This window comes from Pinus tabuliformis, chromosome 4_2 (assembly GCF_031772625.1).
Source record: "Pinus tabuliformis cultivar Carrire ecotype Pingquan chromosome 4_2, CPIR1, whole genome shotgun sequence".
Lineage (NCBI taxonomy): Eukaryota > Viridiplantae > Streptophyta > Pinopsida > Pinales > Pinaceae > Pinus > Pinus tabuliformis.
Genome location: NC_142304.1, coordinates 936,161,924 through 936,188,841, shown reverse-complemented (window position 1 = coordinate 936,188,841; position 26,918 = coordinate 936,161,924). Strand labels below are relative to the sequence as shown.

The 26,918-nt window shown below is 36.3% G+C and overlaps 1 protein-coding gene across 4 annotated transcripts in view; it reads left to right on the top strand.

Annotated features, from left to right (window-relative positions):
• Positions 1–25,611, top strand: part of LOC149172763 (metal tolerance protein 5-like) — a 311,496-nt gene extending 285,885 nt beyond the window's left edge. For all 4 annotated transcript variants that reach the window (XM_089424430.1, XM_089424431.1, XM_089424433.1 and 1 more), the window contains 2 exons: positions 22,063–22,296; positions 24,907–25,611. In XM_089424430.1, coding sequence (XP_089280556.1) covers positions 22,063–22,296; positions 24,907–25,248 — 576 coding nt within the window. In that variant the 3' untranslated portion in view covers positions 25,249–25,611. The remainder of the gene's footprint in view (positions 1–22,062; positions 22,297–24,906) is intronic.
• The last annotated feature ends 1,307 nt before the right edge of the window (positions 25,612–26,918 follow it).

Below are 26,918 nucleotides of genomic sequence, written 5' to 3'. Positions count from 1 at the left end.
GAAAGGCATCTCATAAAAGCTATCAGTATCATTAAAAGAAAGAAATTGAGACCGTACAAGAATTTAATAAGATGTTCAATGATATTATTAAGGAATTACCTCAAGATTATAAACCTCTTGATAAATCTCTTCGGGACTTCTATATTGAGGCCGTTAGCCTTGATCCCTCTTATGAATTAAGATGTGCTAAACTTCCTAATTATAGGGATTGTTAAGCTTTAGCGGTAGAGCTTGAAAAGGATAAGAAGGCATCTGGGAAGTCTGAAATCCCAGGTTTTGATAGGGATTTTTAACAAAATTGAAAGAACCTAAAGGAAAAGAGGTTAAAGAATCTGATGACGACCTTATTCAAAGATTACTGCAAAAAATTGAAAGCATGGAGCTTAACCAAGCGAAATTAATCTCTAACCATGCTAAGGAGATAACTACTTTGCAGACTAGGTTGGTTCAAATGGAAAGAGCTCAAAGGCGGAATTTTCAGCCTAGAAATAATAATAATAATAATCGAAATAATAATTGGCAAATGAAAAATCAATCTAGTGAGCAAAGACCACCTAATCCGCTTGAAATTACTAATTTGGTCAATATGAAGCTCCGCCTTATTGTCGGGCTTGTGATGCTCTTCACAAGGAGGCTACTTGCCCCACTATTAAAAGGATTTTGGATAGTGGAATGTTTGGGGCAAGTAATCAAATAAATGTAGTGGGTAAAGAGTTTTCTTTGTCTATGGAAGACTGGATGGAAATTAAGGAAAACAGTTAAGATGTTAGGCCTTCCACATCAGCTTTTAGTATAAATAATTTTGAGCATGAAAATGATATGATGGTTAAATTATTTGGTGAAAAGCCTTCTCCAGAGAAAGTCATGGAAATTACTAAATATAAGGGTTTAACTTATCAAAGAAGGGATAAAGATCAAAGTGGGAATCAAATTCCCCCTTGAAGTTTTAACTCGGGTTCAAACTCTGGATTAGATATCGATTTGGGAAGTTGGTTTAATAATGCAAAAATCTGGGTTCCTCTCACCGAGATTGCGAAGATTCCTTTCCAAAGGGCTATGTTACTAAAAGCTATTGAAGCTCCTTAAGTGAATGTTTCTCAACAGAAGGCACCTGAAGCTGATTATCAGGATTCTCCTATATATTTGCAAAGTTTAGATTTAGATAACAAGGATCATCAGTCATTCTTCATTACTTTGGATGGTCAATGGATATAAATTGAATAATTGTATGCTGGATTTTGGTCCATCAGCTTGTGTCATGACCAAGAGGGTCATGGAACAACTCAATTTAAGAGTTTCTAGGCCTTACTACAATATATGTGCCATGGATTATAAGAAGATTGAAGTTCATGGGTTAATCAATGATTTACAGGTTCATTTAATTGTTTACCCTGACATTATGATTGTTATGGACATTGTTGTTGTTGATGTGCCTAATGCTTGGGGTATGCTTTTATCTAGAAAATGGGCCTCTGATCTAGGAGGGAGTATTCAAATGAATTGGTCATATGCTACGATTCCTTCTCCTAGAGGTGATGGGTTTGTAAGACTTAATAGAGAGCCCAAGAGAAGATTCCATCTTGAAGATCCTAAGAGACCTCATAATTAGATAATTAAAGAACAATCTGACATTGGGAATTATGCTATTCTGTCTAATTCCATAGTTCTTCTCGATGATAAGGTTGATGAAAAAATTGGGGATCTCAAGGATAAAGTTTGGTACATGTATTTTGATGGTGCATTTTCTAGGCATGGTAAAGGTGCTGGAATAGTATTAAAAGCTCTCCTTGGTTATATTTTCAAGTTTGCCTATTGATTGGAATTTGAAGCAACCAACAACGTTGCTGAATATGAAGCTTTGTTGTTGGGTCTTGAGTTGGCAAAGGCTTTAAGAGTTAAGTTGCTTAGCATCAAGGGGGATTCTGACTTAGTTATCATGCAAATTAAAAATAAATTTACATGTAAAAATCAAAGGCTAAGGAATTATCGAAATGCTATATGGAATACTATGGAATACTTTGATGCCCTTGACCTTGAAGCTATCCCAAGAGAGCAGAATAGTTCGGCAGATGAGCTTGTTGTAGCTGCTTCTACTTTGCAATTATATGATGGGTTGATCAAGGATAAGATAAAAATGGAAGTTATATTTAGGCCCTTTGTTCCAGATAACTCAGAGCATTGGCAAGTTTTTGATGACAAGAAATAAGTGATTCGTTTTCTTGATAATTTGGATGAGTTTGAAAATTTTCCGATAGATTCTAAGGAGGATGGATATAATGATCATGAAGATATTATAAATCCTACTCCTAGGAATGTTGTTTCGTTATAACAACACTTTGATCGGCATGATGCCACAAAGATGAAAGAGGAAAATAAAATGGATCTAGGCGAACTCATCGAGGTAAACATTGGTACCCTTAGTGATCCCAAGGCTATCAAAATTAGTAAGGGTACTAATGATGGAGAAAGGAAAAAGTTAACTAATTTACTTCGTGAATATGAGGATGTTTTAGCATTTTCTTATGATGAATTAAAAGGTTATAGGGAAGATGTCATGGAGCACACTATCCCCTTGAAAGATGAAAATGCTAAATCCTTTCGTCAAAAGCTTAGGCAAATAAATCCTAAGTTAGCCCCTTTGGTTCAAAAGGAGCTTTCAAAGATGCTTGCAGCAGGAATTATTGCTCAAAAGAGGCATTCAACATGGTGCTCCAACCTGGTGATTGTTAAAAAAAAAATGGTACAATTAGATTGTGTCGATTTTCGAAACCTTAATCTAGCATATAAGAAAGATAATTACCCTTTGCCAAACATGGAGACTATGTTGCACAGAGTAATTGGTTCTGGAATGATGTCATTGGTAGATGGTTTTTCTGGATACAATCAGGTATGGGTTAAGAAAGAGGATCGTCACAAAACTACATTCACCACACCATGGGGTACTTTTGAATATATTAGAATGCCATTTGGATTAACCAATGCTGGGGCTATGTTTCAAAGGGCTATGGATTATGTCTTCAAGGGTTTAATTGGGAATATTATCGAAATTTATCAAGATGATCTTACTATTTTTTCTAAGGATGGTATTAGTCATATAGGTCATCTTAGGAAAGTTTTTGATAAATGTAGAGAGTATGGGATTTCCTTAAATCCGACTAAGTCTGTTTTTGGAGTAATTGAAGGGAAATTACTTGGTCACATCATTTCTAAAAATGGAATCAAGATAGATCTTGAAAGAGTTGAGGCAATCCAAAAGATTCCTCTCCCCCATAATCTTAAATCCCTTCAGTCTTTTCTTGGAAAAACAATTTTTCTTAGAAGATTTATTCCAAATTACGAAGAAGTAGCTATAAGCCTATTCAAAGTCTTCTGAAAAAGGATGTAAAATTTTTATGGAAAGAAGATGGCAAAAAGGCTTTTCAGGAAATCAAAGGTGTTATTGCAAAAGCTCTTGTTTTAGTTAGTCCCGATTACTTGAAGGATTTCATAATTTTTTCTTTCTCTTCTGACGATACCATTGCTAGTGTCTTATTGCAGAAAAATAAGGATGGTCACGAGCAACCTATTGCTTTCATGAGTAGAGCGCTTCAAAATTCTGAATTAAATTACAATACCATGGAAAAGCAAGCCTATGCCTTAGTCAAATCTCTTAAGCATTTCAGAACTTATGTGGGCTATTCCAAAATCATTGCTTTTGTCCCACATTCTGCGATTAAAGATATATTAACTCAAACTGATTGCTTAGGGACTCGTGCTAGGTGGGTTACTAAAATCCAAAAATATGATTTAGAGATTAGACCCACCAAGTTAGTCAAAGGTCAAGGCTTGGCTGAAATGATGACCGAAGGTAATGAGAAAGCTCTTGGTTTGATTTGTCTTAACGATTCATCTTCACCTGAGCTGCAAAGATTAGGAGAGCATGAGTGGTACAAGGACATTATTTATTACTTGTTAAATCTTACATGTCCTAACCATTTAGTTGCTCATAAGAGAAGGGCTCTTAGATTAAAAGCCACTAAGTATTGCCTCATGAAGGATGGCCTTGGATGGAGAAATCTTGAGGGCATAGTACTTAGGTGTGTTGATGAAATTGAGTCCAAAAAGTTAATTTCTGAGTTTCATTCGGGATTTTGTGGTGGTCATTACGCTGCTAGAACTACTGCCCACAAAATTCTGAGAGTTGGTTATTATTGGCCTTCAATTTTTTCTGATGTGCATAAGTTTGTTAGAAGTTGTCAAGCCTGTCAACTATTCACTAGGAAATAGAAGCTTGCTGCCCTGCCCTTACGACTTGTGGTTGTGGAGGCACCTTTTCAGCATCGGGGTCTGGACTTCATTGGGAAGTTTCATGAAAATTCTAGCAAAGGCTACTCCTGGATTTTGACTGCTACTGATTATTTCACTAAATGGGTCGAAGTCATCCTTGCTAAGAATGCCACTATAAAGGTCATTATGGATTTCATTGAAAATAATATCATTACTAGATTTGGTGTCCCTGCTAAGATCACTACTGATAATGCCAAGGCTTTTAGTTCTTCATAATTTTCATCTTTTTGTTTCAAGTATGGAATTATGTTATCTCATTCATCTAATTACTATCCTCAGGGTAATGGACTTGCTGAATCAAGTAATAAAAATCTTATAACCATTATCAAGAAGATAGTAGGAGATAATAAGCGATCTTGGGACAGTAAAATCAAGTATGCTTTATGGGCAGATAGGATTACTAAAAAGAAAGCTACTGGTAAAATTCCTTTTGAATTAGTTTATGGCTTGGATGTAACTTTACCTATGCACCTTAACTTGCCAGCTTATAAACTCCTTCAACATTTTTCTACTAATAAAGATGTTGTTCAAAATAGAATTGATCAGATTGTGGAGTTGGATGAAACTCGTAGGACAACTTTTGATAATATGTGTAAAAGTCAATCTAACATTAAGAAAAGCTTTGATAAATCGTCTCGATCTAGATCTTTGCAGGTTGGAGATTGTTGGAAATACTGAGAGGGGGGTGAATCAGTATTTTCTTCCAATTGTTATTATTACCAGTTAGATTCTTCACAATTTAATCAAAGAAACGTATAAGAATAATTTTGAGTATAAAAGAATAAATACAATGTATGAGAATTATTCCCAAGCACCAACTTGGTTTTTGCTGAGGCTTCAACCTCTAGGGTTCTGACCCTATCTTATCCAAGGCACCTACCTTGAGTTTAGGAGCACCAACTCCAAGGACACCAATCCTGCTGTTTTTAATAGAGTGTAAATATAACTTACTTGAATGTTCTTATAATAGAAATACTTGAGATTAACTTCACTTACTTTTCACTATACCTTGTCCACCACTAGACTTCATTGTTGCTGCAATCTTAGTTCATAATAGCATAGCTCAACGACATAACAAGCTCCAACCCACTGTACAAATTGGTCATTTCACTTCACTGCATTATAGAGAATCCTCCACTTCTGTTCGAGAAGAGTTTCCAGGTCACTATTTGAAACACCTTTCCACAGTTCGAGAAAAACTGGAGCCAAAAATCGGAGTTACTGTGTTAATGAAGGCACAATTATGATATCGATCCATTGTGATTAAGACTCCGTCAAGATCAGAGTTTCTGCACCACAGTCCGAGCCTGAATAAGATGGTCCACCATTTAAATTGTATGTAGTTCTGTTTTAAGATGATGTCTCTGTCCACAGTCCTTAAACACTTGTCCACAGCCTTTTACAGTGCACAGTTCATTGATTTAATCTGCAGTTGGACAGACCCACAGTCAAGTAGACCCTTACCAAGTATAAGTGCAAACCCTAAGTATAAATTCACCGCAGCAAAGAGTTAACGTGGATCCTTATTAAGTGTAGATGCACCGCAGTAGAGGTTTAAACTTAGACCCTTATCCGCACTTCAGTTTTTAAGCACAACAATCCGCAAATCAGTTCATAGGGTGGCTAGCATAGCACAGATCCTTAAGCCGTAGTTATTTCCATGATCCAATCAATCCGCAATCTATCTTAGTTCACCAATCAGTTCTTGAGGTGGCTAGCTTTGTCCTTAGTTCATGAGATGTGAATTGTGTATCCTTATCTTTTTCACACCGAATTGTTCTGTCCTCCAAAAGTGCAGAGTTCCTTCTATATATATACTTGTTTGTGTATGAAAAATGAAAGGATGTGTCTGCTAGCTAAGCCGACATAAGTTTGACAAGTTCAGGTCGGCTCACTGACCGGAATTATACCCTTAACTTTAAAAATTCATGTCTCCTAAAATATTTGGAGTTTCGGGGCATGTGATAGCTCATTAGAAAGCTAAAAATATGCTCTAAAATATGCTATGGGTCTCATGATGATATTCTTTCTCTATGATGGATAAAAATATTATTTAATGTGACTGGTCATCATTAGTGTAGAAATGGAGGTAGGGCAGAGTGTCTTTGAGTGTTGGGCTTCTTCATCGTTTGGTTCCTTCATTGATTGCCACCAAGTCCCTGCCTTCTTCAATATATTGACATCAATGACAACTAGATTAACAATCTCCCCCTTTGTCATTGGATGGCAATATTTTTCTTCTCTCCCGCTTTGACATCAATGGAAAAGGAGTGCACAAGGACTCCCCTTGTCGAACTGCTTCCCCTCTCATGCGACATCTTAAGAATCAGCTCAGTGTGATGCTAGACCAATAACCCGCATCTTTTGGCAAAGATGTTCAAATGCTTCTCGAGGAAGGGGTTTGGTGAAAATGTATGCCATCTGCTCCTTTGTATTGATATATTCCAACCTGATGTTTTGTTCAGCCATTTGTTCACAGAGAAAATGATATTTGATTGGTATATGTTTGGTCTTTGAGTGCGCCATTAGATTTTTACTGAGACTGATAGCACTTGTGTTGTCACAATAGATGGTGATTGGTTGGTCGGTATCTATGTTGATGTCCTTCAGAGCTTCCTTCATCCATAATATTTGAGTACAACAATCTGCAGTAGCTATATACTCGGCTTCAGTGGTAGAGAGCGGTATGCATGATTGTTTTTTGCTGAGCCAAGATACTAGACAATCTCCCATGAAGAATGCATTTCCACTAGTACTTTTTCGATCATCGATACTTCCGGCCCAATCAACATCGGTGTATGTAGTCACAGTAAGAGTTGAGCTCTTAGGGTACCAAAGACCAAAATCAGGGGTTCCTTTCAAGTATCTGAGAATTCTTTTTACAGCCAACAAATGGGATTGTTTAGGCGCTGATTGAAATCTTCCCACCATTCCTACTGCTTGCATAATGTCAGGTCTCGTAGCAGTTAAGTATAGAAGGGCTCCAATTATTGACCTGTAATGAGTTGCATCTACCGGAGGAGAGTCATCATCTTTTCTTAATTTGCAATCTGTGGTCATAGGTGTGCTCATGGGTGCACAGTCTTCCATTCCATATCTTTTAAGCATGTCTTTAAGATATTTTGCTTGAGATATGAACATGCCTGCTGTGGTTTGAGATACTTGTAGTCCAAGGAAGTAAGATAACTCTCCTATCATCGACATTTCGAACTCTTTTGACATATTTTGAGCAAACTCATGGCTCATCTCATCATTATTGCTAGCAAAAATCAGATCATCAACATAGACAAGAGTGACTAGTAACTTATCCTCATCCATCTTCATGTAGAGATTACTTCCTGCCACCCCCTTCTTGAAGCCTTGTTGTTGTAGATAGTGATCCAATCTTGCGTACCAAGCTCTAGGAGCTTGTTTCAACCCATATAATGCCTTTTTCAACTTACAAACAAAGTCTTTTCCTTCTGCTAGATTAAACCCTTCTGGTTGCTCCATGTAGACTTCTTCCTTGAGTTCCCCATTCAAAAATACTAATTTTACGTCCATTTGATAGACTTTGAATCCTTTTGAGCAAGAAAATGCCAAGAACATCCTTATAGCTTCCATACGAGCTACCGATGCAAAGGTTTCTTCAAAGTCGATTCCTTCAATTTGTGAATAACCTTTACAAACAAGCCTTGCCTTATTTCTGATGATTTGTCCATCTTCATTCATTTTGTTTTTGAACACCCACTTGGTTCTGATTATATTTTTATCCTTTGGATGAGGTACCAGCTCCCATGTCTCATTCTTCTCGATCTGAGACATTTCTTCTTCTATGGCTTCCACCCAATGAGGATCCTTGCTTGAGTAAAAGTTTCTGGTTCTATCATAGATAGAAGAGCAACATCATTTTTCCTTGGTGTACTTGTCATCCTTCTTCAAGTTTACATTGCCAATAATCTGCTCTTCCGGGTGATGTTTTTGGAGGAATTTCACCTTTGAAAGGGTTTGAGATGGTTCTTTTTCCTTTTGTTTTTCTTGATCTTTTTCCTCTTTTTGCAGGTTGTTCTTCGTTTTCTTCAATGAGAGGGTCAACTTCATGATTTTCAATTTCCTTTTCTGGAAGGTCTTCATCAATCTTCACATCAATGCTTTTCACTATTTTTCGTAGTCGATTATTGTAGCACTTGTAAGCTTTTCTCCTAGTAGAATATCCAAGGAATATTCCTTCGTCAACCCGAGAATCAAATTTTCTTGGTGAGTCATCATTGATTTTTATGAAGCATTTGCTTCCAAAAATCTTGAAGTATTTTACTGAAGCAGGTCTTCCTTTCCATAATTCATAAGGAGTCTTCTCATTATTTGGTCTTAGTTGAGTTCGATTCAAGGTATAAACTGCTGTCCCAATTGCTTCTCTCCAAAATTTTGGCTGCAAGTCAGCTGCTAGTAACATTGTTCTTGCCATTTCTTGAATAGTTCGGTTTCTTCTTTCAACTACCCCATTTTGCTTGGGTGTTCTAGCAGCAGAGAGTTCTCTTTCGATTCCATGTACTTTACAGAATTCATCAAATTCTTTTGATGTGAATTCTCCCCCTCTATCCATTCTAAGACATTTAATCTTAGAATCCTTTTCATTTTCTACAAGAGCTTTAAGATTCTTAAAACATTCAAATGCTTCGGATTTATATTTTATGAAATATACCCACATCATTCTAGTATAGTCATCAACAAATAAAGCAAAGTACCTTTCTCCTTGGAGCATTAGAGTTCTAGTTGGTCCACATAAATCAACATGAATGATCTCCAAAGGTTTTGATGTAGATAACTCCTTGGTCTTGTGGTTGGTTCTAGTTTGCTTTCCATGTTGACATGGACCACATACACCTTGATTTGGCTTGAATAACTTTGGGATGTCTCACACTGCATTAATCTTGCTAATATTGATCAAGTTATCGAAACTTGTATGTCCCAGTCGCTTGTGCCACAACCAACTTTCATATGTTTGACTTAGGTAACATTTATCTTCTTGAATTTTGTTCAGAATGTAGACGTTATCTGATGTTCTAACTCCTTTCGCCACAAGTTCTCCTGAGGAAGAGTTCCTTATTTCACAATCTTTAGTGCTAAAGACAACATTATGTCCTTGATCACAGATTTGGCTAACACTCAAGAGATTGTGTTTGAACCCGTCTACCAGCAAAGAATTTTGAGCCTTTCCTTTTCCATTAATAAGGGTAATAGTTCCTTTTCCAACAATTTTGGCAGATCCACTTCCAAAGGATACATTTCCTTCCTTTTTGTTCAATGAGACAAACTTCCTTTTGTCACCTGTCATATGTCTGGAGCACCCACTATCCACAAACCAATGATTTTCATCATTGTGAGCACATAGAGCTAGGCCACATTTATCCGTATTGGGATTCTCATCTTTTGCTTCTCTTCTTTTGAGGGGGAAATTTTGTTCATTATGTCCATTATCATTACATAATGAACAAATTGGATCAAATTTGGCCAAAGGATCAAAAGAGTTGTAGGTCTTGATTTGTCCTTGCCCTTTGAGACCATATGGTTTGTTTGTTTGATCCTTCAATTTTGGTGTTTCATTCTTACGAGCCATGCAATGTTTAGCTTGATGACCAAAATTTTTACAATAATAACAATGCCCAAAAAAGATAGTTTGGTACCTGTTGTAATAGCCATGATTTGAATCAACATTCTTCCTTGGAGTTACTCTTTCTTCATTCTTTGGATTTGAGATGGGCCTTTGATGAAATGATTTTTCTTCTTTTGGGTTGCTGGAAAGTATGTTGGCATAGCTTTTTGCATTATCCTTAGTACTTGATGATTCTCCTTTAAAACCTATCCCAGATTTGTCATATTGAGGTTTTTGAGCATTTAGGATAATGTCAAGTGTTTGAGAGCTTTCCCAACTCTTTTTGACTTGCTCCAATTCCTTCCTCAGAGATACTATTTCAGCTTCACGATTTTCACAAATTTCTTCCTTTTCTTTTAGCTTATTTTTCAAGAGGTCTTCCCTTCTTTTTGCTTCCTCCTTTTCTACCTTGAGAGAAATGATTTTATTTCGTAATTTCTCATTTTCTTCAATGGCACTTATTAACAATTCATCTACATTTCCTTCTAGTCCTGAATCATCATCATTTGTGAATGCCATGAATAATACTTCTTGGCTTCCAGCATAGTCATTTTCTTCATCTGATTCATCATTACCTCCTTTGCGATGAGGGAAATGATTAGTTGATTTCTTTTTTATGACTACAAATTCATCTTCATCAGACTCATCTTGCTTAGAGAAGAAATTCTTCTTATTAAACCCTTTCTTTTTGTATACCATCCTTTTAGAATCCTCCTCATCATCACTATCATGCTTATGAGGACATTTTGCAGCATAATGACCTATTCTTCCACATTTGAAACAAATAAGAGGGTACTTACCTTTTAGCTTGGATCCTTTCTTTAGTCTTCGTACAAATTGCGCCAATTCAGATTCAACATCAGAGTCATCACTGCTGGTATTCCATCCTTTCCCCTTTTTTATTTTGAGGCCTTGAATGCTACATCTTTGGAACTTGGGATTCCTTTTCTCATCTCATAGGCAATGAGGATTCCATGAAGTTCATCCATCTTGAGAGTATCTAGGTCCTTCATTTCTTCTATAGCACTTACTTTGGAGTCAAATCTATCAGGGAGAGATCTTAAGACCTTTTGAACAACAATGCTTTCTTCAATCTTTTCTCCCAATCCTTTAAGAGAGTTGACCACTTCAGCTACTCGGAGAAAGTATGATGCAATATCTTCTTCATCATCCATTTTCAGACTTTCGAATTGCCTTCTATGAGTTTGAAGCTTTTCCTTCTTAACTTTGGAGTCCCCATCATATAAGCTAACCAGCTTATCCCATACTTCTTTGGCCAAGTCACAATTCATGACTTTTGTAAATTCAGAATCAGTGATTCCACTAGTGATGGAATTTAAGGCTTTTGCATTTGCAATGTAAGCTTTCCTTTCGTCTTGATCAGTTGGAAGAGTGGAAGGAGAAATGTACCCATTCAAAACCGAATGCCAAACTTCAGGTCCAAGGGACATTAAGTAGTAGGACATTCTTTTTTTCCAAAAACCAAAATTTGTGCCATCGAACAAAGGAAGCCTTCTTAACACTTCTTGATTTTTCATTGTGACTAAGAATCCTTCTTCCAGTTGTTAGGCTGATTATGAAGAAGCTGGCTCTGATACCAATTGTTGGAAATACTGAGAGGGGGGTGAATCAGTATTTTCTTCCAACTGTTATTATTACTAGTTAGATTCTTCACAATTTAATCAAAGAAACGTATAAGAATAGTTTTATTGAGTATAAAAGAATAAATACAATGTATGAGAATTATTCCCAAGCACCAACTTGGTTTTTGATGAGGCTTCGACCTCTAGGGTTCTGACCCGATCTTATCCAAGGCACCTACCTTGAGTTTAGGAGCACCAACTCCAAGGACACCAATCCTGCTATTTTTAATAGAGAGTGTAAATATAACTTACTTGAATGTTCTAATAACAGAAATACATGAGATTAACTTCACTTACTTTTCACTGTACCTTGTCCACCACTAGACTTCACTGTTGTTGCAATCTTAGTTCATAATACCATAGCTCAACTACATAACAAGCTCCAAGCCAATGTACAAATTGGTCATTTCACTTCATTGCATCATAGAGAATCCTCCACTGCTGTCCGAGAAGAGTGTCTAGGTCACTATTTGAAACACCTTTCCACGGTCCGAGCAAAACTGGAGCCAAAAATCGGAGTCACTGTGTTAATGAAGGCACAATTATGATATTTGATCCATTGTGATTAAGACTCTGTCAAGATCAAAGTTTCTGCACCACAGTCCGAGCCTGAATAAGATGGCCCATAGTTTAAACTATATGTAGTTTTGTTTTAAGATGATGTCTCTGTCCGCAGTCCTTAAACACTTCTCCATAGCCTTTTACAATGCACAGTTCATTGATTTAATCCGCAGTTGGACAGACCCACAATCAAGTAGACCCTTCTCAAGTATAAGTGCAAACCCTGAGTATAAATTCACCGCAGCAAAGAGTTAACACAAATCTTTATTAAGTGTAGATGCATCGCAACAGAGGTTTAAACTTAGACCCTTATCCACACTTCAGTTTTTAAGCACAACAATCCGCAAATCAGTTCATAGGGTGGCTAGTACAACAGAGATCCTTAAGCCGTAGTTATTTCCATGATCCAATCAATCTGCAATCTATCTTAGTTCACCAATCAGTTCTTAAGGTGGCTAGCTCTGTCCTTAGTTCACAAGATGTGAACTATATATCCTTATCTTTTTCACACCGAATTGTTTTGTCCTCCAAAAGTGCGGAGTTCATTATATATATATATATACTTGTTTGTGTATGAAAAATGAAAGGACGTGTCTCCTAGCTAAGCCGACATAAGTTTGACAAGTTCAAGTCGGCTTACTGACCAGAATTATACCCTTAACTTAAAAAATTCATATATCCTAAAATATTTGGAGTTTCGGGGCATGTGATAGCTCATTAAAAAGCTAAAAATATGCTCTAAAATATGCTATGGGTCTCATGATGATATTCTTCCTCTAAGATGGAGAAAAATATTATTTAATGTGACTAATCATCATTAGTGTAGAAATGGAGGTAGGGCAGAGTGCCTTTGAGTGTTGGGTTTCTTCATCGTTTGGTTCCTTCATTGATTGCCACCAAGTCCCTGCCTTCTTCAATATATTGACATCAATGGAAATTATATTAACAGGAGATATGGTACTCCTCTGGGATCGCAAGTATGAAAAACCAGGAAAACATAAGAAATTTGACAGTTTGTGGTTGGGACCATACATTATCCGAGACATTGCTGGGCCAAATTCATTCCACTTGAGCAGATTGGATGGCGAACCACTTGACTTACTTGCAAATGGCCAAATGCTCAAGCTATTCTTCAAAGATGACATTTGATGCCACTGGGCATCCTTTGTATTGTATTTCTAACCCTACACCTTGTCATTTCAGCATTTCATTTCTGTTTTAGGATTAGATTTACTTTTCATGTTACTAGATGGTTAATAAATGAAGAGCTTATATCTTTCCTGTGCTTAATGTTATATGATGATTTTTGAATGGACGCTACTTATATTATATTGTGTGTTGCATGGATGTAGATTCTGGATTCTCACATTCCTACGGTGCAACATGTCCCCATGTAGAGCCAGATGTTGACCACTACGTGTCAACGACTCATAGCGGTACACCCACTTTTTTTCACAAAAGGGATAGCACCTGATCAATGTGTCCCTGCCATTCAGCTATCATCGTCAGCCTAATTATCATGTTATAATGTAAACCCATTATGCATGTATATGATGTAAATAATCTCAGCAGATCCATGTCATGTATGTAATTGCCTCGGTAAACCTAATGTTCTGGTGACGAACTAAATTCTGAGAGATTTTTTGTTTCACTGATCCATTCTCAGATGGTCGGCAGAGTTTTTTTTCAGTCTCACCCCAAAGCCAGAATGTATCTTGTCACTAGGATCTTAGGTGAGTCCTAGTGTTATAGATCGAGTCTATGTAAAAGTGATTTGGGAATAATCCTAACTATTTGGTTAGGTTATTTTATTACGAATCGTTTGGTTTGTTGGATTATATTTGTGTCGCTGAAATGGGTAGTCTGTGAGGGTCTATCACAAATGGGTTTTCCCCCTTATGATATAAAAAATACGAAAAACATGATGTAAAGTGTCTTGAGAGTTGGAAAAATAATTTATCTCCTCATAGGTAATTAATTAATTTTTCTGGCCAAAAATTAATTAAAATCCTAAGCCAAAAATTTACTTAATTCTAGGTCCTAAATAAATTTAAATTCTCCAAAGGAAAAATTTGTCGGTCCTTAAAAATCAAAATTTAAAAAGTCTCGGGACTAAGGTAAATTAATTATTTTGCTAACTTTTAAGCCTTTTGGTTCTTGGGGTTTAAGTCAAAGTCAAATTTTTTACGAAATTAACTCAAAAATTTTATTTTGAGTTAATTAAAATGCATTTAATTGAAAAATTCGAATTTCCTCAAGAATTTAATATTTCAACGGATGAGATTAATAAAAATTTTAATTCTCATCAATGGTCGAGATTGCTTTGACGAGGATCACTCGAACTAGCTGTTGGAGGATTTATCTTTAAATAGGAGGTCATTTGTCAGTGGATCCATCCGATCTTTGAGTCGTGTGTTAAGCGAAAAGCTCTCGTGTAATCTTTTTTTAAATAATAAAGAAAGACTTTGGGGTTAATCTTCGCCGATGTTACTCTTCATGTAAATACTATAAGATGTGTCATTTTCATGCGTAATTTTTTTTAGCCATTGATGATAGCTTCTGAAGAGTGATTTGAGTACAGGTATCTTGCTCAGTTATTGGGGTTTAAATGATAATTTAATTTTGAATATAATAGCAGGTATCTCTATTTATCTGAATTTATTATTGTTTTCTCGCTCTATTTTAATGGTTGAATTGAGTTTTGCAGGAAAGTCCTGATTTTTAGATCCTCGGGCATTAGGGGAAGTTTTCAGTTGGACCAGCCAACTCCCTATCCGTTCTTTCTGAAGAGCCTAGCTTAATTTAGTCCCGGGTTTATCATAAGATTTTTTTATTGGTGACGCATGAAGGGTTTTGAGCTGAGAAACTCTTTTAAAATTTTAAAATTTATTTTTTTATGTGCGAAATTGAAAAATATGGCTTTTGAGAGGCTTAGATTATTAGATCTAAGAGCGGAGTTGGACTCACACTCCTCAGATCTAATAGATCTGCTAGATTTGCCGTTCCTGTGCATAGATCTGTAAATTTTTTTGGTTTTTTCTGACTTGGGTTTTTGGGGTTTTATTTATTTTTGTATATCTAGGTTCTGGGTGTCTTTTGTTTTCAAGTACAGGTTGCAGATCTAAAGGTGAAGTTTGATTTGAAGCCAGATCTATAAGCCCTGGAGGGTAAGATCTGGCTTCAAAATCATTTTTGCAGGAATATTATCCAGCCTTTTATAGTCCAAAGGTTTTAAATTTTTTTAAATCTGGAAACGATTTAACGAGGGTTTCATTGATAAATCTGAAGCATAAATATACATTGGTGTGAAATTCATTTTTTTGGTTTATTTTGAGTTTGGGCTATAGTTTCTCCGCTTCCTGAGGTTTTCGGATTTGTTTGCTGCTTGGAGTTTTCCAACGAAAAAAATTTCGAAATCATTTTTTTAGGTTTTGCTGCCTTGGGTTTATTCCTCTCTCTTGTTGTTCAAAATTTTTTCTGCCATACATTGTTGTAGCCTCCCTTATCCCTTGCTCTCTTCAACCCATAGATTCTTTCTGCTCGACGTTCCTCGACCTGCAAGCATTCCTTTCCAGCACCTTCCATACCTCTGTTGCCTCATCCCTCAAACTCTGCCTAATCAGTTGTGTTTTTCTTTTCCTCTAGCCTGCTCTCCCCTCGCAGTGTCTTTCCCGTTAGTCCATCCTCAAACGTTGTCATCGCACTCTGTCCCTGCAGTGTACTGCGTCCTCCGTCAGCCTTCGAGCTCTTCTCCCTTGGTTGCACTCCTTCCACGAGCTCCATCCTTGTTGCCGCAAACCTGCATCATAAGCAAACTCAAAACGCGTCGGCTTGCAACTCCCTCTCTGCGTGATTTCCCTTCACATCGTGATCTGTCTCTTCTCCATACGCCACCGTTCATCTCTCTGATCCTCTCTTACCTTCCTCCGTCAAATCCCGCCGTCAACCTGCACTTAGAAAAATCTTGATTTCTCTTTTGCTTTATGTTTTATTAGGGTTAGTCTTTTTTTTATACAATTCTAAATTTTTTTATTTGGTTGCTCTTTGCTTTGTTTATATTTCATTTTTATTCCTTTTGATCTAAAAGGCAAAGAGATTTTAAATTCCATTTAATTTTTGACTTTGATATTTTCAATTTTCACTTTAATTTGCTTTTCCTTTTTTCTTATTTTGATTTTGATTTTGATTTTTTTTATTGTTTTTATTTTTACTTTTTTTTTTTAAATAAAACCCTAAAAACCTAAAAGTAAAACTAAAAATAAAAAAAGGCTTCATTTCGATTTTTATTTTTCATGCGACTTTGAAACATCCTAAAAAATTTAAATCAAAATTAATTTTTCACATTAAAAGATTTTAAATTTTTTATGTGGCCTCTGGCCCATCTATTTTTTTTTTTTTTTTAAATTATCAATCATTTTGATTTATTTTGGTCACTTAAAAAAATCTTAATTAATCATTTACCACATTATTCTTGCTTCATAAAACTTAACACATTGAAGAATTTCTCGTAAGGACTAATTAAATTATTAATCTATAGTTCCTTCTTGGTGTTCTTTTTGTGTGTTAAGGGTAAAATCTAAAGAAAACTTTTTTGGTATTAACATTTTTTCATTTCTCTATAGTTAAACATACTTAAATTTTTGTATCTAAAGATTGACTATAGGAAGGTGGTAAATTTTTCTAGATTTGGGTCACTAAGCATAAATCATTTTAATTCTAGGATTGTGAATTGATTAACATTTAAATTTCATGTTTTTTTTTTAAGTAATTGGATCTCTAGAAATTTAATTGCTAGAATATTCTGCATCTACTGAAATTGATCATCATTGCTTGAATTATTTGATGTTTGTTACATGTTAGACATTTTGCAAATATTTTCAATTAATTGTTAAAATCGTGGAATTGTAATAAATTGTGTATCTTTATTTCCTAAGATGAATATTTTTTGAGCATCGGCTGACATTGATATTAGATTGCAAAGAAGTTTTGTTCTCTTTGAGCTATAATTGTATCAAAAAGATTTGAAATAAACTTGTGGTTTAATTGTAATATTTTCAGGGGTTTATTTTTTACGTCTTCATTCAATAAAGCGAACATCTTATTTTGGTGATTAAGGGCTTTTGCGACAAAATTATTTTTAATCCTTGTGTCTAACTTCATCTCATCATCTAGTGCATTCTCATATAAGTTAACTTTGCATAAATAAAATTTACTTTCAAGCATAAGCTTAGTTGATAGAGAGATAAGTATCTATCCATCTTTGCTTGAGAAACCTGCTTTTAATAGTACTTAAAACGGTGACCTTGCAATCGTCAGAGCCACATCTCTCTATAGCACCGGAGGCACCGGGTATGTTAGATTTTGCAGGAGAGGTATCGTTAATCACACCTTAGTGTGCTTCATCTTATCTTATCTCTGCCAATTACTACGAAATCAGGCTCAACACAGAAAGGATCGAAGGATTCTAATTCAAATAGGCATTTAACTAAAATTAACCAAGATTCTTGCATCTTACATTAGCTTTAGGATCTGCATTTCATATAAGATAGTCATTCATCTAAGCAGTAGTTGCTAATTGATTACTTGGTCTTCATTTCCCTGGCAAGATCGTTGACTCTATAAGGCACTGGTATCAATCATTTAAAATATAAGCAAATCCTATAAGTCTTGCTAAATCTTAATCAAGTACTTAGTCGCTTCATTGTGTCTCCCGAACTGGTTGGTTCCCAACTAGTTCTTCTTCATTCCATTTTTCCATGGGGTCTACCCCCCTTAGCCTGCTGTAGGGAGACAACTTAAACGGAGAGATTGGGGATCAGGGTGATAGCCCCTGATCTGAGTTGTTGCCATGGTGCCTAGACATTCTGTGCGACAATAGTGGGTATAAGACCTATTCTTCCTTTTTGCAAACCCCATTGAGTAGGCCATGGAAAAGGAAAAATCATAACCCCACAATCATTTTCCGATATCTAAAACATACAAAATATAAGGACAAAGGCTGAGCAAAAAATCGAAGGCGAACAAATATAATTGGAAGTACTTATCTCTTGATCAAGGAAAAAACTTTTGAGGGTTACAGGGAACTATCAACTTCCTCTTGATCCTCGCCTCCTTATAGAAATCATTGAAGTCCCTAGAAGTATACCCTCCTCCATTATCTGACCTCAAAACACTGATCTTCTTCTTTGTCAATTTTTCTACCTAAGACCTGAACTCCTAGATCTTGTCGAAGACCTCATTCTTGGCCTTCATGGAAAAAAAATCATTAATGAATGTCAAAAGAAGTATTCTTTCCGGGGTCCATTTGCAATCTCATCAAGTTTAGATTCTTTTGTATTCTTTTGAGGTTGTTGTTCATCATCATCATCAACATTGACTATTGATAAATGTTGCGTCTCCTTCCTTTTGCTTTTAGGACATTGGGAGGCATAATGTCCAAAATCATGACAATTGAAGCACCTGATCTTTTATATATCCTTCCTCTCCTAGTCCTGAACTAGAGTGGGTCTTCTACCTGTATTCTTCTTGTCAAACTTTCCAAAATTTATTTTTCTTTTTCCTTTCCTTGCATGAGCTATAAGAGCTTGAGTTTCTTCATCACGAGGTCTCTGCAAGATGTCATTGGACAACATCTGGCCTCCTCTTGGACACAATCATTCCATAGCTTATCAAACTTGGGCAGGCACAAATTCCCTAAACAAATGGGTCCCATGAGGAAGGAAATCCATTGAGAGTCATTGTAACAAACTATGCATCATCAATGGTTCTAAGTTCATCTCTCCACTGGGAGACTCTCATAAGATAAGAGAACAAAATTTGATCTAGACATCATGACACTACGGAGTTGGTGCCCCAAGGTTAACTTCCTGCTACTGTTGTCATTCAGGAACAATCCCACCAAAACATCATACACTTCTTTAGCAATCTTCAACTTAGCAACATGTGGAATCAAGTGGTCCTTTATGGAATCTGTCAAGATTCTCTTGGCCTTGGCTTCATTCTTCTTATACTTGCCTTTCTCCTCAACTCCCTTTGTCATTGGAATGACTTCCTTCACATGATCTTGAAGGTCATTTTTTTCCAAGATAAGACATATCCTGGTCTTCCAAGATCTGAAATTAGTAGCACCATCCAACCTGTCTTCCACTCTGAGACTTGGCACCATTTTGACAAGAGATCTAAAATCCAATCAAGCTGTTGATTATTGTCTCTTAGGCTTACTTCAATGGTTTCTCTTTCAACAAAGATCTGATACCATGTTGAATTCTAAAGCTAGTGTAGTAGAATACAATTTTTTGCTAGATAATTACTTTCTAATGATTTTCAACTAGTATATTATGCCACTGCTATCTTTGAATATTACACTCCAAAAAACCTCAACAGTAAATGCAATGGAAATAGTAAAGATCACAAAAAGACAACCATGCACAAAAGAGAGAATATTTTTACCCTAGGAAACCCAGCCTTGGGAGAAAACCCAACAACTTTTCTTAGGAGAAATTATTCTTCAGCGAGGTTTACAAATCAGCAATTTGTCTAGAAGTTTGTGCCAATAATCCAAGTCAAATATCAGTCAAACTTGGTCAAAACATTGGCTGGTCAACACTAATCAAACCAGCCAAAAAATAGAAATTCATCGATGGTCAAACCAGTCAAAAAACATAAATTCAACACTGGTCAACTCCACCTAGTCAAACTGGCCTGCGGTCAAATTTTGGCCCTGCGGTTAACTGCAGTCAACTCTGCAGTTTGCTGCCAACAGTCTGCACATGCAGCCCTCCTGCAATCAACTGCAACTTGGTCAACTATGGTCAACTCAGTCCCAAAGACAACTTGGTCAATCCTGGTCAAAGTTCAGTGAAAGCTTGTCCACATGTTTGGCCAGGAGAGATAGAAAATGAGGAAAAGATGATCTCCAAACCGATTTCTCCTTTGCTCAGACTTGCTTCTTCGTTGGTGATGAAATGAGATTTCACATCATCTATTTATACTTGTCAAAGGGGTGTGACAACCCAAAGGACACGTCCCTTCACTGGCTGGCTGATTTGACTTTTCCTGGGTTGACTTGACTTTTCCAAAATAATAATTTACATAATTCTTCTAGGGCTGACTTGAAGACCCTTAACCATGTGGAAATACCTCCCAATGCTACACAAAAATCAACATATGTCACTGCCAATCAATCCTTCAGATGAATAGAACTAGTACTGCACTGTCATTGCCAAGCAATACTTTGGATGAATAGAACTAGTACTTCCCTAATAAGAGAGCAAAAAAGGAGTATGCCACCTTAGAAGAGGGTACAAATCTGCAAAATGTCCCCCTTGAATTCATTGAAAGGACAAAAAAATGCCAAAGAAGGGTGTTGGTGAAATATACGGTAGAAACACTAGAAGACTATGTATTATCCCAAAAAAATGTTGAAAACATTAATTTTAACAGCCCTAAATATAGGCAAAATGCCAAAAAGACCCTAGTTTCTGACCTAAAACCAACCCTTGGACAATTTTACCTTTCACAACTCCAGACCGGCTTCAAATGAGTGGCTGAAATAAGAATGCGGGTGAAAAAAGGCAGCATGTAAAGCAACAATGTAACTCATACATGGGTGCCCTATGTGGGCAGGGGGAAACTTTAGTCCTATCATTAATGTGTACAAGAGAGAAAATGTTAATCACAAGGAGAAAAATGCAATCATAAAAAAGGTTGAATAAGTAAAGGTGACACCCTCTTTGATACCACGTTGAGATCACAATCAATATATATATATATCGAGAGAGAGAGAGAGAATGGAACACCAATAAACCCTAAATTGGGATGAACCATAAGCGTGTCATGATGAGGAGAGAAGATGAACGCATGAACAAGAGAAACACAAGTTATGGTGCCCATAGGCTAAAGCATCAATCGCTAAAAATCAATATGATGAGATGATACAAATGAGAGCTTGAGGTGTTTATTTATATATGACCCAAGTTAGGAATCCCTTCAAGAAGGAAGGTGTCTCTCTAGGAGGAGGTTATGGGTTCGCATAACCGGGGCACGCACCCCAATAGGATGACTAGGTTGACCTAGTCAAATATTTAAAAATAATAAAGACGATGCTTAACCATAAATGATCACATGTAAAGATTACCATCATTCCAACAAGGATATGATGTGTACCCGACAGGAACAATGGGACATCCTCTGCTCAAAAAACAGAGCCCATGAAAATGCAGGAAAGACACTGTTCCCCCTGACACCCATTTTTGAAAAATAGCATCCATGTACCTTTACTCCTATCCACATTCACGTACCCTACTTATCTTGGTTGTAAAGAGTCCCAAGGGTACAATGAAGCTATCTAAAAATCATACTTCGCTTTTTTATTTGAAGTTCAAGTATATTGATGAAGTAACATTCAGGTGTTCTCTTTTGATTCTCTGTAGCAGGTTGAGGAGCCACCAGTCTACACCTTTTGAGTATCCTTGCTTTTGTTAAATCTCATGAAATGAAATTCTGTTTTTGGTAAAGGATTGCTTTTTCTTTCCTTTCATAAATTAGAAACTTTTTAAAGAGGTTCTTCTTCGTATAACCAAGCATCTAGAAACTTGTTATAAAGGTGTTATTTGTCCAAGAGAATGTTTGTATGTTCTCTTCTACGGATAATACTCGTGAAAACTCGTGCACTTTTCTTGTGACCTCCTTTAATGTCAAGTCTTACAATTTTGTCTTTCAGAAATCATTTTACTTACACTGTTTCTGTGTTCTGCTGTCCTCCGTATCATACCTTTGATTGCTCTTTATCATGTACGTTGTGGTCAGACCTTTGTGTATTCCATTTTGAGAACGATGTTATGTTGTTAATATGCATATAGCGAATTAACTTTTGTCTACTCTGTTTCCAAATTTGAACAGGAGCATAATTTATCTTTAGAAGGTGGTGGATGGCATTGGGTGGTTGGTATCATGGTTTCAGTCACTATCGTGAAGTTGGTCCTTGTAATCTATTGTCGAAGTTTTACTAATGAGATTGTGAGGACATATGCTCAAGATCATTTCTTTGATGTCGTCACAAATGCCATTGGTCTAGTTGCTGCTATACTTGCTAGTAAGCTATATTGGTGGATAGATCCTGTTGGAGCAATTGTGGTAAGCAGTTTTTTGACCTTTTGCGTTAGAATTCATTGTTTACACATGCTTGATTTGTTTTCTCCATTAAGTATGCTCCACAGGTTCTCATCTGTGGGATACTGGCTATTGAAGATTATTTTTTTCTTCCATTTTGTCATTTGTGTCCTTTTCATAAGCAATGCCCACTTGCTTAATAAGAAACTTTCTGTTGGTCATTTAGATATCATCAAATAAGTTTTGGTCATTCAAATGAAATGCCTGTCCTTGAACAAGTGCTGCTTTTATTTCATTACAAGTTTTGCCTGTTATTTGTCCTTCCAAGAGGAGAATCTGCCATAGGCCCAACATAGCAGGGCATTATGGTGTGGACTAGAATTGCGTGCATCCTTCTTTCATTGGTAAATTTTATTTTTGTTTCATCGGTTGACATTATTTGATCTGGATATGTAACCTAAATGCATTACCATTGGCGATGCCTTGGCATCCCCTAACTGGTTGCCCTTGTTCACAAGACGAACTAATTTTTTTTCAATATAATATTCTCTGTTCTTAGTTCTGTGGTTCTTTATACCTAACTTTAATTCATCATGTCAAACTCAAAAGCAATGAGCTTGCCTCAATGCATATTAATTGGAGTTTCAAAACATATCCAGAACTTGCTTCTCACATGCTCTGTGTCCTTTCTATGTTTTTCATAAAGATGGTTATTTGCTGATTGGTATATAATTTTATCCTTTTTCCTTATTATAGGTATTTTTCTGGTCTGGAAGGAAGTGATACATATCCAGAATTTGGATTTAAGGATAATTTGAGAACCATCAGCTGCTCGATGGATGCTATCAATAGAAGCATGCATTGAAAGAATGAATAGCTCAGAAAATATAGCCAAACATTTTTCTGGATTAATCTGAATTGTGCTTTCCAAGCAAGACGAGAAACTACAATTCAACAATTGTGATGATATTTAAGGCTCTGAAGATTCTACGGAATGTTGTGATAGTATAACTATTGACATTTGGGATTAATAGCACCATAGCTGACATTAGCACATGCCTTGTGTCTGCACACAACGATTAGTGCAGTCCTCTCATACCATAGAGAGCACCCGTTAAGTGTGGACTTGTGATTGAGCCCTTAGTCTCGCCAGCTTAAATTTGAAAGGAAAACAAACTGTGCATATCTTTTAACTGGGGAAAACTAATTTCTGTTTCATTTGTCCAATAAAATATCTCACACTTTCATTTCTCTTGCTGTTAAAGGTTTTTAGGTTCACAAAACATGATTTTCTTTTTCAGTTTTACCTTTGATGTATTGTTGTCATGGAACTGTATAATTATTTTTGTCTTCAATGATTCACAGAAATGGGGGGTAAGTATTTTTTCTTTTTCAAGGGAAACAATGCAGAATCCCTCTCTCTACCCTGCAATATCAGGATGGAGGGTGGCTCAACTGTCAGTCACAATAGTTGCTGGTAACCCTGAGGGACTTACCTGATTTGAACCTGTGACCTATGGCTTCCCCATTGGAAACATGCCCTGGGAATGACCTATAACTGTCTGAGCAAGCCTTGGGGTTTAATCAGGATAAGAACCTATATCTTGATTCAAGGCATTTCCCTATGAAAATGTTCAATTTTTTCCCTTATTTATCCTAATTGTGCTGATGTCATGTAGGTACATTGTAAGATAGCACAATTTCCAACCTACATGGTTGGAAGACTAGTCACTAAAGAGAGGGTTGAGAGACTAAAAGTGGATCCCCAAATGCAGATGCAGGTGTGGCTAGTGGACAGATGAATCCAGTTTAAACACAAAACTTGTTTCCTTCTCTTTTCTATGGTGCTTACGACCATGGATTGATTTATTAGATCCTTCAGTGCTGGTTTTCATTTGTCTTGAGCTTTATGGCTTGGTTTTCATTTCCCAGATAAGATAAACCTGTGTGAGAACACATAACTGGCAACCCTGTACATTTGACATTGTTTCAAAGCTTCTGTATAGTCTAGCTAATTGAACCTCCTTGCTACACACCTCTATAAATTTTTTCCTTATTTGTTATGCATATTGAAATGGCAATCATTATGACCGTATTAGAACCTTCTGTATGGGGAGTGTTTGGGATACTAGTAACTGAACCACCAACATGAAATAAGGTTGCTCACACCCAAAGGTAAGTAAATTCCATGGTTATATTTAAAGGGAATGATTCTGTTCTGGTTGTAACTTGATTCCAACTGTCCGCACTTCATATCAGTATAAGGTGTTCTTATTCATATATTTTTTCATTGGTCTCCACACTTTTGAGACATTTTTATTCTTAACCCAATGTTAATCCGATAATTATTGTTTTGGCCTTACTGCCCCTGCTAGCCTTCTTATCTATCCAGATATTGTACCTCACATGACTAGACCATTTTCTTAATGGGAATAAAAAGTTAGAAGAGAAGACAGGAATATAAAAGTATTCAGTTCCTGAGTTGGTTCCATTATCTTTGAATGATGTTAATTATTAATTGCAGTCTGCTCTAGTTTCTGTATTTTGGAAAACGAAGGGTCCTTGAATGAGTTACAGAATTTATACTCTTTTTATAATTGACATGGTAAAGCTGATAGTGTACTTTCTCTGCAGCTGGCTCTCTACACAATGAGAACATGGACGAACACAGTTTTGGAAAATGTGAATTCATTAGTTGGGAAATCGGCTTCACCTGATTATTTGCAGAAGTTGACATATCTCTGTTGGAATCATCACCAAGCCATACGGAATATTGATACAGTGAAAGCTTACACATTTGGTTCTCATTATTTTGTCGAGGTAGACATTGTGCTGCCCAGTGATATGCCTTTACAAGAGGCTCATGACGTTGGAGAAGCGCTTCAGGAAAAACTGGAATCTCTTCCTGACATAGAGCGGGCTTATGTACATTTAGACTATGAATATCGTCACAAACCTGAGCATAGAAAAAATTAGTCCTAGCTTCGCACTTATAAGTGTCATGTTTTTACTGTAGAAACTACATAATCCTTTCAGGTTTCGTAAAGTATATAAAGCTCATGCTTATATAGACAAGAAAAGTGAACTAATTTAGCCATGTCTGCATTGATGTTAAAGAAAATCTCCAGATCCAAATTATTTACGCAAGGAACAGTCCAGCATATGTTGACTATAAAACTTGGCATCATAGATGCTCCTTGCAGATAAGTTTGAAATTGATTGAAATATTTACATATTCGGCATTTATGAAAGAAAATTTCTTTCTGACGCCTGCGGGGACTCTTATCCTCACAAAGTAGGCTGCAGACACATTGCGACTGCTAACAGTTTCTGAACCTATTTCAACTCTTGTGCACCTCTTGCCTTAAATCTGAGTATTGCAATCGAAGAAGTGGTGCAATTTAGACTTACATATTTAATAGTAGAACTAATATGATGAAAATGATATGGGGCGAAGTAAGTTCTAGTAAGAATATTTTGGTGAAATTTCTGCAGGTCACTCTCTGTAAAAATATTTACATTAAAAGGCTAAACCGTAGATAGAATGGTCTAAATTTGGATAGGTGAATTTGAGTTCTTTACGCATTAAGGATGTGTAAGGCTGTTTGTGATAACGAATCTGGTATAATTCTATGTGGCAATTTTGGGAGCATTGCTAGTCAACGATTTAATCAACTTTGAAGTATTGGAAATCAGTGTAAACAACGAGGAAGGGGAATGGATGGGAAACTTCCGAAATCAAGCCCACATTGCTCCAGAGGATTATATTCAACCGGGTTGGAGACAGGGCAGCCCAATACCCCTAGGAATTACCTTCAGCATTGTAGCGTTGGGAAGGGCTATAGCATCTAACAAGTTAGCTTGATTATCAGAGTTATTTACCAAAATCCAGAAAGGAGACAGAAGCAGAAAGCAGGGATCAACAAACCTTGAATGATTGTAATCCAAATATGGCAAAAACTTCGAGAACTGTTCGAAAAAGAGACGAAGTTTGTCATTTGGAACCTGCCTTGATTTCTCGATTAGAGAGACTTCTCTCAGGACCTAGCATGATCACACCTTTACTCTATCATAGTCCTCAAATTTCCCAACTTCGTTTTGCTGGGATGGTGTCACTCTTATTTATCCAATCAATCCCCACTTAGTTTTTACACTTTCGTGTTTGGGAACGTGGAAACTCATTATTCAAAACTGGGGAGGTTTATTATTGAAAGTGTTATGTACAAAACTTTCTACCTTTTTGTGTCGGGAAGCTGATTATTCAAAATAGACCATGTACATTATTCTGATTATTCAAAATAGACCAGGTACATTATTCTAAGTGTCTGCGTATGAAATTTATGTATATGTTTATATTCACGATGTCATTTTTTAATGATGGTGTTAATTGAGATTAGGAATGTGTTAAATTAGAGCTTGTATATTATTGTGATCCATATTGATATTATTATGGTTTATTTTATTTTATTTGGTATGTATAGAGAGGTATTTTCAAGTCCACGTTTATTGTTCCTCTTATCTCTCATCTCAAAGGTAATTTCTCTATCTACATTTTATGAATTCCGGTCGACTTCTGCAACATGATTTACAAAATTATATCTAAGGTGATAGCAGAGCGGATCAATGTATATTTATCTTGTCATATC